The sequence below is a fragment of the Nicotiana tabacum genome, chromosome 15 (assembly GCF_000715075.1).
Source record: "Nicotiana tabacum cultivar K326 chromosome 15, ASM71507v2, whole genome shotgun sequence".
Classification (NCBI taxonomy): domain Eukaryota; kingdom Viridiplantae; phylum Streptophyta; class Magnoliopsida; order Solanales; family Solanaceae; genus Nicotiana; species Nicotiana tabacum.
The window spans coordinates 94,284,464-94,296,686 of NC_134094.1; the positions used below are offsets into that span (position 1 = coordinate 94,284,464).

The window sequence follows — 12,223 nt, forward strand, 5'->3', positions numbered from 1 at the left end:
GAGCAATAATTAAGTAACGTTAGACTTGACGAAATAAACAATTATAGCTAAAACTAGAAAGTAGTCAATATTTAAGTCCCCCGCAACGGCGCCAAAAACTTGTTGCTCCAAAACGCACACGCAAATATACGTGGTCGTACAAGTAATAAGATGATAAGTCGAGTGTCGAACCCACAGAGACTTATATTAACTACCCACTAAATTCACCAAGATTGTTATTCAGTCGAGCCAATCCGAGTTCAAAAGTGTGATTATACTAAACAATAATTCTAACTAGTAACTAAATTATCAAGCAGCAAAATGATTATTGTGTATTTAGTAGAGACAAATATTTCAGGGTTGTGATCGATTCACCAATCCTATTGTGTTCTAGTTAACTCTCCCTTTTATACAATTCACTCATGGTTGCTAATTAATCGAACAATTGCTCTCGTAGCCTTCTCCCGAAGTACTACTCGCCTATTCAAAATAAATTAACGCCTATATTCCTATGAAATCAATCTATTAAGAAGCATTAAGATTACGATATTTAATTAAGCACGGTGACTAGGTATATTCCTATCCTAACCAAAAATCCGCCCCTCTCAGAGTTAAGATCGTGCTCTCTTCAATTCTTCTCTAATCTAAACATGACTTTCCCAAGCATAGCATAGATAGTAACTAGAACTTAACTGCTGGCCAGACAATTAAGCAATTAATCAGAGAATTCAAGAAACAATCATATGTTGGTGAATTATTATTAAGGTTAAGTCAACATTAAACAACAATATTCATGGCTAAATCACAATCCCAGAACTATGGGTTTTATCCACTCATTTTAGTATCAAACAATTTCATAAGTGTTGGATAGTTGAAAATACTAAGAAAAGATGAAGAAAACTGAGATATCCTCGCTCCCCGATGTTTCTCGTGTGTATTTTTCCTTCAAAGTGGCGTCTTCCCTCCAAAAATAGACTTAGTCTTGCTTTTATACGTGTTGGATAGGTCTAGGGCCGAAATAACCTTGTCCCGGGTAAAGTAGGAGAAATTTCCGTCACCAGTGTCCAGGGCAGCGTGGGGTGCTGGCCCTGGCGCTGACAATTTAAACATTCTGTCCACAGCGCCACATGTGGCGTGGGGCGCTGTCTGTGGCGCTGGAATTCCACATTTCCCATTTTCCCTCCGTTTTGGCTTTAATCTCGCACATTTCGCCCCCAATTGCTTTCGGATGATTCCTACACATAAAAACATCACGAATTAATATAAATCAATACATTTTACATCCGAAATCCACGAAACACGAGTGAAACATGAGGCGATATACATATAAATATATATACTTTAAGTTAAATATCAACTACCTATCCAAATATTATATTCATCAATATAATACAATACAATACAATACGGATATTATAAAACCATATGTAACAACCATTAAGCTATTAAGGTAGCTATGGGTTTATACTTCTTGCTATATTTGTCGTTGCAATTCCAGTTATTATATTTAGCCTTAACAACTTGTTTAAATGGTTGTTACCCGTTGTATCGTATTGTATTGTTATCACAAAATAATGTTTGTTTTGATTGTTTATTTAAAATTGATTGTATCGTATTGTTAAATGAAATGTTCCGGAATAATCAAAATCCCCATTTTATGAAACAATCGATTCGGTTTGGAGGGATCATTTCCTATTTTATTTTCCAATTATGCCCTTACTTATTACTCTATAATTCTATTTTATCATTTAATTATTTTTTATTTTAACTCCAAATCTCCAACTTATTGACCTACTTTGTCTTCTTTCATCTTTTCTAGAGTTGGTTTGCCCCGTTCTTTTTATCGAAGTCTTCGCTCGATTCTTTGTCTCTTTCCATCGTTTTAATTTTTTTTTTGGTTATTGCTAATATTAATTAATCTTTTTTTTTTCCAAATTTTTGCTCTTGTTTCCAAGCTACATAATTAATGATGAATTAGTAGAAAGATATTTTGTTAAATTATTTTTATATGTAATTCTTGATAAATTTTATTTAAAATAATTGGAGGTATTATCAATTACCGTACAGTACAATACAGTCAAATCAAACATCAAAGATGTTATTTAATAACAGCAAACGATACAATCTATTCAAATATTGTATTCATAAAACGATACAATACAATACATTATAAAACGATGGGTAACAATGATCCAAATATTGTATAAAGAGACTCCAAACGTTGAGGCTAATTTGTTTTCACCTTAATTTAGCTTCTACTTAACTGCTCTGTGTTAATTAATAGTATTATTTTCTCAAAACCAAATAAAATGTAATTACCTATTCTTGTTTTATATTTTTCATTTTCTAATTCAAATGGTAAATGTGGAATAGGTAAATATCTGAAATGAAACAAAAAAATTATGGTCAATACTCAATCCTATGTGGGAACAAAGTCTTCATGATCATTAATCTGATAACAAGATTTTAATAATCTGATTCAATTAAAATTTTAAGTCTTATAAATTAATTTCTTTGTCCTAATTTATGTGATATATTTTTCTTTAAATTTATACAATAAAAAAAAGATACCCTACCTTTTATATTTAGAACCATTTATTTTTAAATTTTCTATTTTACATATATAATAAAACTTTGTTTTAAACCATTATCAAATCCACTTCGATCTGCGTTCCAAACCCACGACCAATCTCTCCTTTTTATTTTTACGATTTCGTTAAGCTCTGCTAAAAGAAAACTTTTCTCTACAACTCAGTTCCCACCCAACGCAATTACAGCTTTTCCAAAATTGTACCTTGAAATTTGTCTTGTTGGAAATTGAAGATTCTTCTCTTTTTCTCAAAGATTGAATGGCGGGCTCTGGAAGTTCTGAGTTCGATCCTGAACTAGTCATTTCCCACAAATTTCCTGAGGTTCATGATCCTTCTTCCTTTCTTTCTTAGTTCTCAAATTAACTTTCTCAATTTCGCTTAATCCCATCATTAATTTTGGTTTATTGGTATTTGCAGAGTTTATATACTTACACTGAAAGGTACTGCTACATACTTGTAAAAGTAGGCTAATCGGGATAAGTTACATGAATCCTTTGCTCAATTCATGTTTTTATTAATTGGTGCAAATGGTTAGGCTTGAATTTTTCTAGTGTTCTTGACCTTTGGTTTTTTTTACCATGTTGCAATTGTTAATTATGAAATAGGGATGCTGCCCTTTACGCTCTTGGCATAGGAGCATGTGCAAATGATGCTATTGATGATAAAGAGCTTAAATATGTTTATCATCAAGATGGTCAACAATTCATTCAGGTATTGTTGATTCTTAGGAAGTGATGAATTTTGGTTTAATTGAACTTGATTTATGTCAAGCCATAGTCCAATCTGCAGCTTAAATTACTTCTTCTGTTGTATTTTCTACTGTTTGATTTGAGTGATGGTAAAAGCAAACTTTTTATCTCTGTAAAGGCTAAGCCGCTAAGGTACCTTTAACTGGGGGCATGTGTCCATTGCTTACAGTATACTATGATTAGTAAACATCACAAGGTCATACTCGGAGTAATTGTTTACTATCTTTAATGACCTAACGGTACTTGCATAGAAAAGAACGGATCATGCTCACTTTATTTGCCTAATAGTTTAATCACTTAACAATACTATCCAGGACTGAAAAGGTTGAAGAAATGCAATGGATTCGTTACTATAATTGATTTCCCTTTTTCTTCGCTTGTGGCCTTTTATCTTTGTAGGTCTTGCCAACTTTTGCTGCTTTGTTCTCTCTTGGATTTACTTCAGAAATGGAGCAGATTCCAGGCTTGCAGTAAGTAGAACACATACTGTTCTAGTTTTGGTTGGGGGCAGGGGGGTCTGTTCCTTTTCTCTGTGTTGCCAATTTTCTTTAAAGATACGATACTGTTGCTTCTGTTTCTCCATGTATTTGACCAAGTGCTAAAGAAAAATTGATCGTTTATATGACTGTAGAGTAGATGTGCAATTGTTCTACACTGCCAAGATATTAGCTTAAGTACATCATTTCTGCTTCGTTTTGCTAGATATGATCCACGTCTTCTACTGCACGGCCAACAATACATTGAAATCTATAAGCCACTCCCTTCCCATGGCTGTGTAAGTGTCTGGCTAAATGCCTCAACTTATCTAGCAAGAATATAATTTATCTCTTAAATTTGGATGCAGAAGGTATTCAACAATGAATGAAAACCAACAGTAATTTTGAAGTAATTTTTCCTCAGGAAACTAGTTGTAATCTGTAGTTGGACATATTAATTTTTCTTGCATAGATGTTCTATCAATATAATAGCAACATTCTATCTACAAACCTCAAAGCTCATATCTTTTACGTTTATTGCGCTTATACATATCTTATATTCTCAGCTTTCCTGCCCAAACTTTTGGATAGTGACTTTGATTCTTGTATATGTGTATATATACCACAACTAATATGTTTTCACTTAAATGTTTACATGTTTGGCTTTAGTTATTTCAAAAAATCCTAGTCCCTTGACACGACGAAACATAGTTGAGGGCAGAGGAGCTTCCCTTGGCAGCACTTGAAACATGACTTAGTTTAAATTTGTTTAAAGTTTTGGGTTGAAAGAATATGGTATCTTATTGTTTATTAATAATCTTAATTTTCTTTGTCATCCTTTTTCCCCTTTCCTTTATTAATCTAGAATAAGTTATTTATTATTGTTGCAGATACTAAACAAAGCGAGTATTGCTGGATTGCATGATAAAGGTATGAGTATGAATAGTAAACAGAAATAACTGCAGGAACTAGATAAGTTCGTATATCAAATTAGAACATTTGAATAAAAATATAGATAGCTAATGTGAAGGTATTTGAGTTAGAGGCAAATGGTTTATAGCAAGTCTACTGTTGTTGTGTTGAGTGGGAATGGGTTGAGTGGATATAATTTTGAAATTTTACTTTATTTTCTAGCTAAGGCATTTTGGAAATAGGTTAACAGAAATTCAAATGATAATGTCATTCCTTGAGATACAACAATGAAAAGAGAAGATATGTACGTGACGAGTTGTTGATTTATAACAGGTAAAGCAGCCATACTTGAAATAGAAATTGTAAGTTACGAGAAAGAATCTGGTGATCCACTATGCATGAACCGGTAAGATTTAGTTTAACTGATATGCCTAGAGCTTTTATGCTAAAGCAAAACAGTAAACACCACATATTAATTGCAGGTTGGCTATTTACTTGAGGGGTGCTGGTGGGTTCTCGAAGTCATCTCAGCCTTACTCTTACTCAAAAAGTCCTAGTAATCAATCTGCCTTTGCTAAAATTCCCAAAAGTCAACCTTTTGCTGTTTTTGAAGAATGTACGAATGCATCACAGGTTGGTTACATGAGTTGCCTATTGTTTTTCATGTAGTTACTACACAAATTTAAGCATCAATATCTGTATCTTGAACGCTATGCTTGTATTTGCTTGAGTTGTGTAGGACCATAAGTCTCAAAGGCATGTTAATTCTCATACTTACATCCTCTTTTGAGGGCTTGACGATTTTGTCATACTTGTTTTCATTGGATTTTTGAACTTTCCTAATGTTGTGATACAGGCCTTGCTGTATAGGCTATCTGGTGATTACAATCCATTGCATTCAGATCCAACGGTTGCAGGAATTGCAGGGTAATCTTCCATAAACAACTCAATTTGACTCTCTCTATATAATGATAGTACCATATCTTGTGAGTAACTTGTTGTACTCTTTGCCAATAACTTTTATGTTCTGTTATCCTTGAGCTACTTAGTAGCCAATGTTTGCCGGTTAGTGATGCTTGTTAAATTTGCATGATATTAGACGTGAACCTCCCATTGTTTGCACGAAATAGAAAGGGAACTCACAAACTAGCGATATTGCTTCCTGAGTGAAGCATAACATGTGGGAAATTTTCGGGTTTTTCTATTTTTGCCGCACTTTTAGAAAGAAATATTACCTAACCTAAACAAATTTTCTTAACTGGCATTATTCATTAAGTTGGTAAATTGTAAGAGAGGTAAGCTTTTTTGCCCTTCGACTTGCCCATCTAAAGTGCTGATGCGGCAAGCCTAGCTGTGGACTATACAACAACAACCCAGTATAATCCCACTAGTGGGGTGTGTGTACGCAGACCTTACCCCTACCCTGGGGTAGAGAGGCTGTTTCCAATAGACCCTCGGCTCCCTCCCTCCAAGAACTCCCCACCTTGCTCTTGGGGTGACTCGAACTCACAACCTCTTGGTTGGAAGTGGAGGGTGTTTACCACTATAGCAACCCACTATAGCTGTGGACTATGTGAACAGAAAAAAAAGGAATAGATTTAGGAGTTTCGAACTGCCCTAATTCATGATAATGCCGTTCTAAAATGTCTTAGCCCTAAACACCCACCCCCTCCACCAATAACTATTTATTCTTACAACTGTAGAGAGTAAAAAAAAGGCACTCCTGACTCCTCCTCACCATCTGTTCGGGGACATACCCCTGAAAAATGAGTCCTTCCACTGAAATGCATGTCGGAAAATAAGTGCAGAAACTAAAAACTATTAAGAATTTGAAATCTGAACGTGGACATGATGCTTACACATAATTGTACATTAATTTCAACAACCATAGTACTGTCCATCTCCTAATATTCATCCTTTTTAACAAGTGAGTTTATACAAATGCTCTTGGTTGGAATACTGTGTAAACTTTAAGGCCATACCCTGATCCAAAAAGGTGTTTTCTTTTGTTAGTTTTATGTTCTACTTGAAGCTTAATTAGCTCTTTTGTTCAGGACATCAGTTGAAGGATTGATTTTGCTTCTGCAATGCTGAAGTTGAATTTGCTTCTGTAATTCTAGTTCAAGCTGAACAATATCAAGTTACAATCGTTTTTATCTCTTTTCATGCATTTACAATATGTCAGTGCAATCTAATTTCTTTGGATGTATTTTGCCTAGATTTTCTCGTCCAATACTGCATGGGTTGTGCACGCTTGGATATGCAGTTAGGGCTATCATTAAATGTATTTGCGGAGGTGAACAGAACATGATCAAGAGCATATCTGGCAGATTTTTACTACATGTATATCCAGGAGAGACTTTAATCACGGAAATGTGGCTGGCAGGGTTGAGGTATGTTAAATTAGTACATCGTTTACTACGAGATTCAATATATTTATTGGGTGTTTGGTAGACTAAAAGACAGTTGGAATGTGCAGAGTTATATATCAAGTGAAGGTTAAGGAACGTAACAGGGCAGTGCTTTCTGGATTTGTGGATCTTGATCGTTTAAGTTCATCACTGTGAGTGTTCATGGTGCGCTCACGAGGAGAGAATGTTTTGTATGATAATATTGGTTTGTAGTTCATCACTGTGAGTGTTCATCTCTTAGTTCTCATGGTACAGTCCTATGGAGAGGGCTTCCTGTGCAATAATCTAAATGACCATTTCTTTTGCTAAAGTTTAAATTACTATTGACCTTAAATAACATTTGCCAAATGTGATGTTGGTAAACATTGGCCTATTCTAGTTACTAGCATATTTTACTCTAAACTGAGATGTAGAAGTCCTAGGTTCCTTCTTTGGTGAATCTTTTTGACTTGTATTCTCAATCTTGGGATCCAACTGACATGAAAATCAAGGGGAATTTCTTGGGCATTTACTCTTCGTTCAGAGTTCAGACACCATACATCTGTCTGCCCAGAGGAACTTTTATGTAAAAACTTGTACTAGCTTTTAGTTCACAAGGCAACCTTCTGGTGTGTAATGCTTATCTAGTATTCGAGCAAAATCCTATACTTTTGTGATTGTCTTTTGAACTTTTTTGTGTATTGATAATAACAAGTCCAAGAATTTTCTGCCTTTTGTGTGAAGTACAAAGTAAAAATTTCCTCAACTCGAGTGGGGCTCACGAGAAGGCCATAAGGATTTTTCCGTAGCGAAAAGAAGAACAAAACTCCCGGAATGCAAACCTTAAAATTTTTAAATCCCAGTGCTTTCTTAATTACCTAAAGGTCTTTGATATTCATTTGGCGTAACTTTATAATTATATTTATAGTTCTTACTTTACCAAATTGTAATATTAGAAAACGAGTTTCTTGTATAGAATAGAAATCCAAAAGAACTAACTCACATGCATGTAATCAATCTTTTTAATTCTATTCCGAAAGTGATACAAACCCCAACCCTAGCTTCCTTGAAAGAACGAGAGATGGAGATGAAGGATGTGTCACCAGAAGCATATGAGGTTTTTCTAAAGAAAGCTGTGACAGTTTTGAAAGAAAATTATAAAAATATAAAAAATTCATGCGGAGAAGGCAAGAAAAGATTTTAACTGTAATTGCATATAAAATTACTGGAGAGACTAAGGAACACTTCGCTGCTGCTGCTGCTAATGAGCCAAATAATGTGTCTCAAGTCCCATTTGAGGAATTTGCTGGTTCAGGATATGTTTTTAATTATGTTTGCCTAGGTTATGAGCTTCTATATGTTGCAATTCTAACATGTAATTATCTTTGGGTTATACTCTTTGTTCCGGTTCATTTGTCACGCCTATCTTCTTAAAACCAAAATTCCGAAAGTTGATATGCATCTGTCATTACATAAAATATCATTTAAGACCAATAAGATCAAGTGGGAGGGAGTGCAAAATCTGGGCTGGCAATAAGACTAGGAAATAAATACAGCATTTTGTTATGGCAAAGCAGGCTAAAACCTTAGGACACCATCAGGCTTGAGATGGCTTAGTAGGCTAAATCCAGATTTAAAGTTTAACGTATTTCTTAATAAGGAGTAAAATATACCGAGGTTGAACAAAAGCTATGAACTCATAGCATACATGCTATCATTACCATCTGTTGGGCAGAGTAAAAACATTCGAATGAACATCATTTGGCCAGGTGGATAGTCATGATATGGGGAACTTGAATCAAATCGAAAATGATTTTAAGTTTCAGAACTAAATTCCTGCAAGTTCACCAGCATCACAATAATTCTAGCTACTGAAACATGCAAATAGCTCCATTTCCTGCTTCCTCGCCAATCTAGAAGAAAACAACAACTAAGAATCCAGTATAATCCCACTAGTGGGGTCTGGGGAGGGTAGTGTGTACGCAGACCTTACCCCTACCCTGGGGTAGAGAGACTGTTTCCGATAGACCCTCGGCTCCCTCCCTCCAAGAACTCCCCACCTTGCTCTTGGGGTGACTCGAACTCACAACCTCTTGGTTGGAAGGGGAGGATGCTTACCAATCTAGAAGAAAGCAATAATACTAAAAGAATTTGACATGAATCCAAATAGACCATTTTTTTTTTGTGGGTAAAATCAAATAGACGATGTTGCACCCAAGCTTTCTAGTAACTGGAAGCATTGATCATTAAGCTTTATTTTCTATCTTACCTGAGGTTTTAAATATGTAAACCGAAATGAAGGGATTATATACCAAAGTCAATAGTAGCTTTGGCAAACATGACAAGTAAATAAAAACAGACGGAATATATACCGGTGGGACTATATACCAGAGTCAGCACTAGTAGCTTCCATGTGTTAGTACTCCATGAAGTTTTTAAGTAGGAATTTCTTAAAGTAACTGCACTTAAGCACCTGAGAAGATTTTTTTAAGGAAATTACATGCCTAAAAAGATGAACTTAATTAGTTATATGCACTCGTAGTGTGAAAAATATTTACATAGACATGTACTTTAAATAAATTATCAACTGATAATGCATTCCAGAAAATGGAAAGACATGCAGCAGTAGTCTTAAGTACTAGAAAGAATTAAATACTATAGCTAGCTAAGAATCAATAAGATATGAAGATACCAACCAGTCCTCAACTATTGATCAATGTTTTCAACCTTTTGTCATATTATGCATAAGAATGTTTGGTACGTACTAGTTGGTTAGTAGGCACTTATAACTCGTCCCATATATTAGCAAGACTACTACTAATGAATGCATTTAATTGGTCTGCTTTAACGAGAAGTTAGACCAAAAACATAGCCCTTATACTTTAATGGAAATGTCAGACATTAATCATGAGCCTATTTTCCTGCCCTCGCGCTACCATCTTCTTGTACTGTAATGTGAAATCACCCATCTGCAGCAATTAAGTGTGAAAATGCAAAGTCTTTTTTCCCACTCCCAAAAACGAGAGTCTACCCATAGTGTCATCAGCATTGCACTAATTAAGCGAACACTAGCTCACAAAAGATTATAGAGCGTACACATGAAACATTAAAGAGGAGCAGGTCATATGATGTCTCATTTGACTTGAGTTGATATTGGACTTTAATTGTTCGGAATACTTCTTTCTTTTTACATGTTAAAGATTTTTTACATTATTTATTATCTAAATAATAAGTACAATTAATTGTTGATAAAAAGTAAATTAGTAATCTGAAAAAATTAAATGAAGTAGGTTACCTACTAGATCATATAAGAGCCTCGTCCTTCTGGTACACGAAATTTAAATACAGAATTCTCTATAATGCATTTACACTTTGTTAGTTTGGTTAAAATAGTGATGAAACAAAGAAATGGTTTATGATAATTAGTAACAAACAAAAACGCATCCCTGCCCCTTTTCTAAGTGCTTACCACAGGAGGAAGATCAGCTGCATCTTTCTGTATCCCTTTAACCATATAGCTACCTAATAAGAGCATCAAAAAGATTATAGCAAAGGAGGTAAAGGGAAAAAGGACCGAATAAAGTTAAAACATGAAATACAAAAACAAATTCTGAAAATTAGGGTTCTTAGCTCCGATCCAAGTAACATTGTCGAGTCGAGGATTGCTGTTCCGTTGTTCCTAAAAGAAACTTGAGCTAGCCTTGAAGATAGAAACGCATTAGTGAACTTTATTCTTCAAGGGTTAAAACAAGAAAAACAAATATGGATTAGATGAATGATTATGAAGAGAAAATAACTGAAAGAAAGAAGAATAAGCGAACAAAAACTTGGGGAGAACAAAAACATGAAGAACGTGTGTAACAAGAGAGGATCTCTCTTGTTTGATGTATCACGAGAGTTTTACAAAGAGAAACCAACACAACTCTGTTGGCAGTATGCCCACCTCCACGTTAATTAACCCTTCTTTTTTTTTTGTCCTTTTTCTTTTTCTTGGTCACCTTCTTTTCTAAGGAAGAGGGAGGTGGACAGAATGCCAATGAACTTTGTAAGAAACCCTTTGCCAAACTTCCATGAAACTGAATAATATCATCATAGAGTCTGCATCATCTTTAGTTTTTCCCTCTGTAATAATTAAGATGAAAGAAACATATACTAGAAAGTAGGCTATATATGAGAGTATTGAAAGGAGGGGCAGTTGGGCACTATTTAAGATGGTGAGATGAGGGTTGAGAGAGAGAGAGAGCGCATTGAAATTGCTGTGAAATAATTAATAGGGGAGGTGGATACTGGAGAGAAAGGGAGAGATCATAATCAGATAGGATGTTTCATTCTTCCTTTGGGAGAGCATGCATATTTATAAGCAGAGGATCAAATTTCTTGCCCCCCAAATCCCTCGATTCTGATGAAGAAAAAGAAACTATTTTGCCCCTCATGACCCTCGTATTAATTTCATCTTTCCTCAAAACCCTCGTTACTGATGCAAACCCTTAGACTGAGAAGAAGAAAAGGAGGGGCCAAGGGGTGGAGAAGGGCAAGGGTTTAGAATTTGGTACTGCTATCCTAAAATGACAAAAACCATTACGAACTTATAGCTTGTTAGCCAAATTTTCGTTTTGGCCAAAAATACTTTTATTTGATTAAATTTTTTTTCAAAGCTAAGGTGTTTGACTACTTTTTAGGAAAAATAGTACTTTTGAATAGAAACAAAAAATTATGAGAAGTAGAAAAAGTAGCTTCTTCATAAAAATATTTTTTTGAAAAGCATTTTTGAGAAAAATACAATTAGAAGTACCTTTTAAAAGCTTGAAAAAAAAAGATAATTTTTTTATCACCTTTTACTTTTCTCTCTCGGCGCACGTTAGGTGCCTAGCTAACCTGTGCCACCGCCGGAAATGGGAGGAAGAGGAAGAGCAAAGAAGAACACCAGCAAAACGCTAGTGGTAGAAAAGAAATTAACGGATATTGTCATGCGCGAACAAGAGAAACGAACTGCTAAAGCAAAAGAGAAAATGCAAGAGGAGGATCAGGAACAAGACAGTGAGAGTGACCCGAATTGGCCATATTTGGGCAGTGCTCGAACTAAGATGGTAACGCCGGTGAGCTCAGGCAACCAATTGACACATGTG

At 35.0% G+C, this 12,223-nt stretch overlaps 1 protein-coding gene across 1 annotated transcript; it reads left to right on the forward strand.

Moving 5' to 3' along the window:
* The first annotated feature begins 2,631 nt into the window (after window positions 1-2,631).
* On the forward strand, window positions 2,632-7,630 carry LOC107779741 (enoyl-CoA hydratase 2, peroxisomal). The gene is made up of 11 exons (XM_016600220.2): window positions 2,632-2,891; window positions 2,988-3,010; window positions 3,176-3,281; window positions 3,719-3,789; window positions 4,022-4,094; window positions 4,686-4,725; window positions 5,041-5,113; window positions 5,190-5,340; window positions 5,564-5,634; window positions 6,927-7,100; window positions 7,187-7,630. The coding sequence occupies exons 1-11, from the start codon at window positions 2,829-2,831 to the stop codon at window positions 7,272-7,274; spliced, it is 933 nt and encodes a 310-aa protein (XP_016455706.1). The 5' UTR covers window positions 2,632-2,828; the 3' UTR covers window positions 7,275-7,630.
* The last annotated feature ends 4,593 nt before the right edge of the window (window positions 7,631-12,223 follow it).

Coding starts and splice junctions, on each gene's coding strand:
- LOC107779741 (XM_016600220.2), top strand. CDS start 2,829: ATGGCGGGCTCTGGAAGTTCTGAGTTCGATCCTGAACTAGTCATTTCC. Junction 2,892..2,987: donor TTTCCCACAAATTTCCTGAG/GTTCATGATCCT, acceptor TGGTATTTGCAG/AGTTTATATACTTACACTGA. Junction 5,114..5,189: donor GATCCACTATGCATGAACCG/GTAAGATTTAGT, acceptor TATTAATTGCAG/GTTGGCTATTTACTTGAGGG.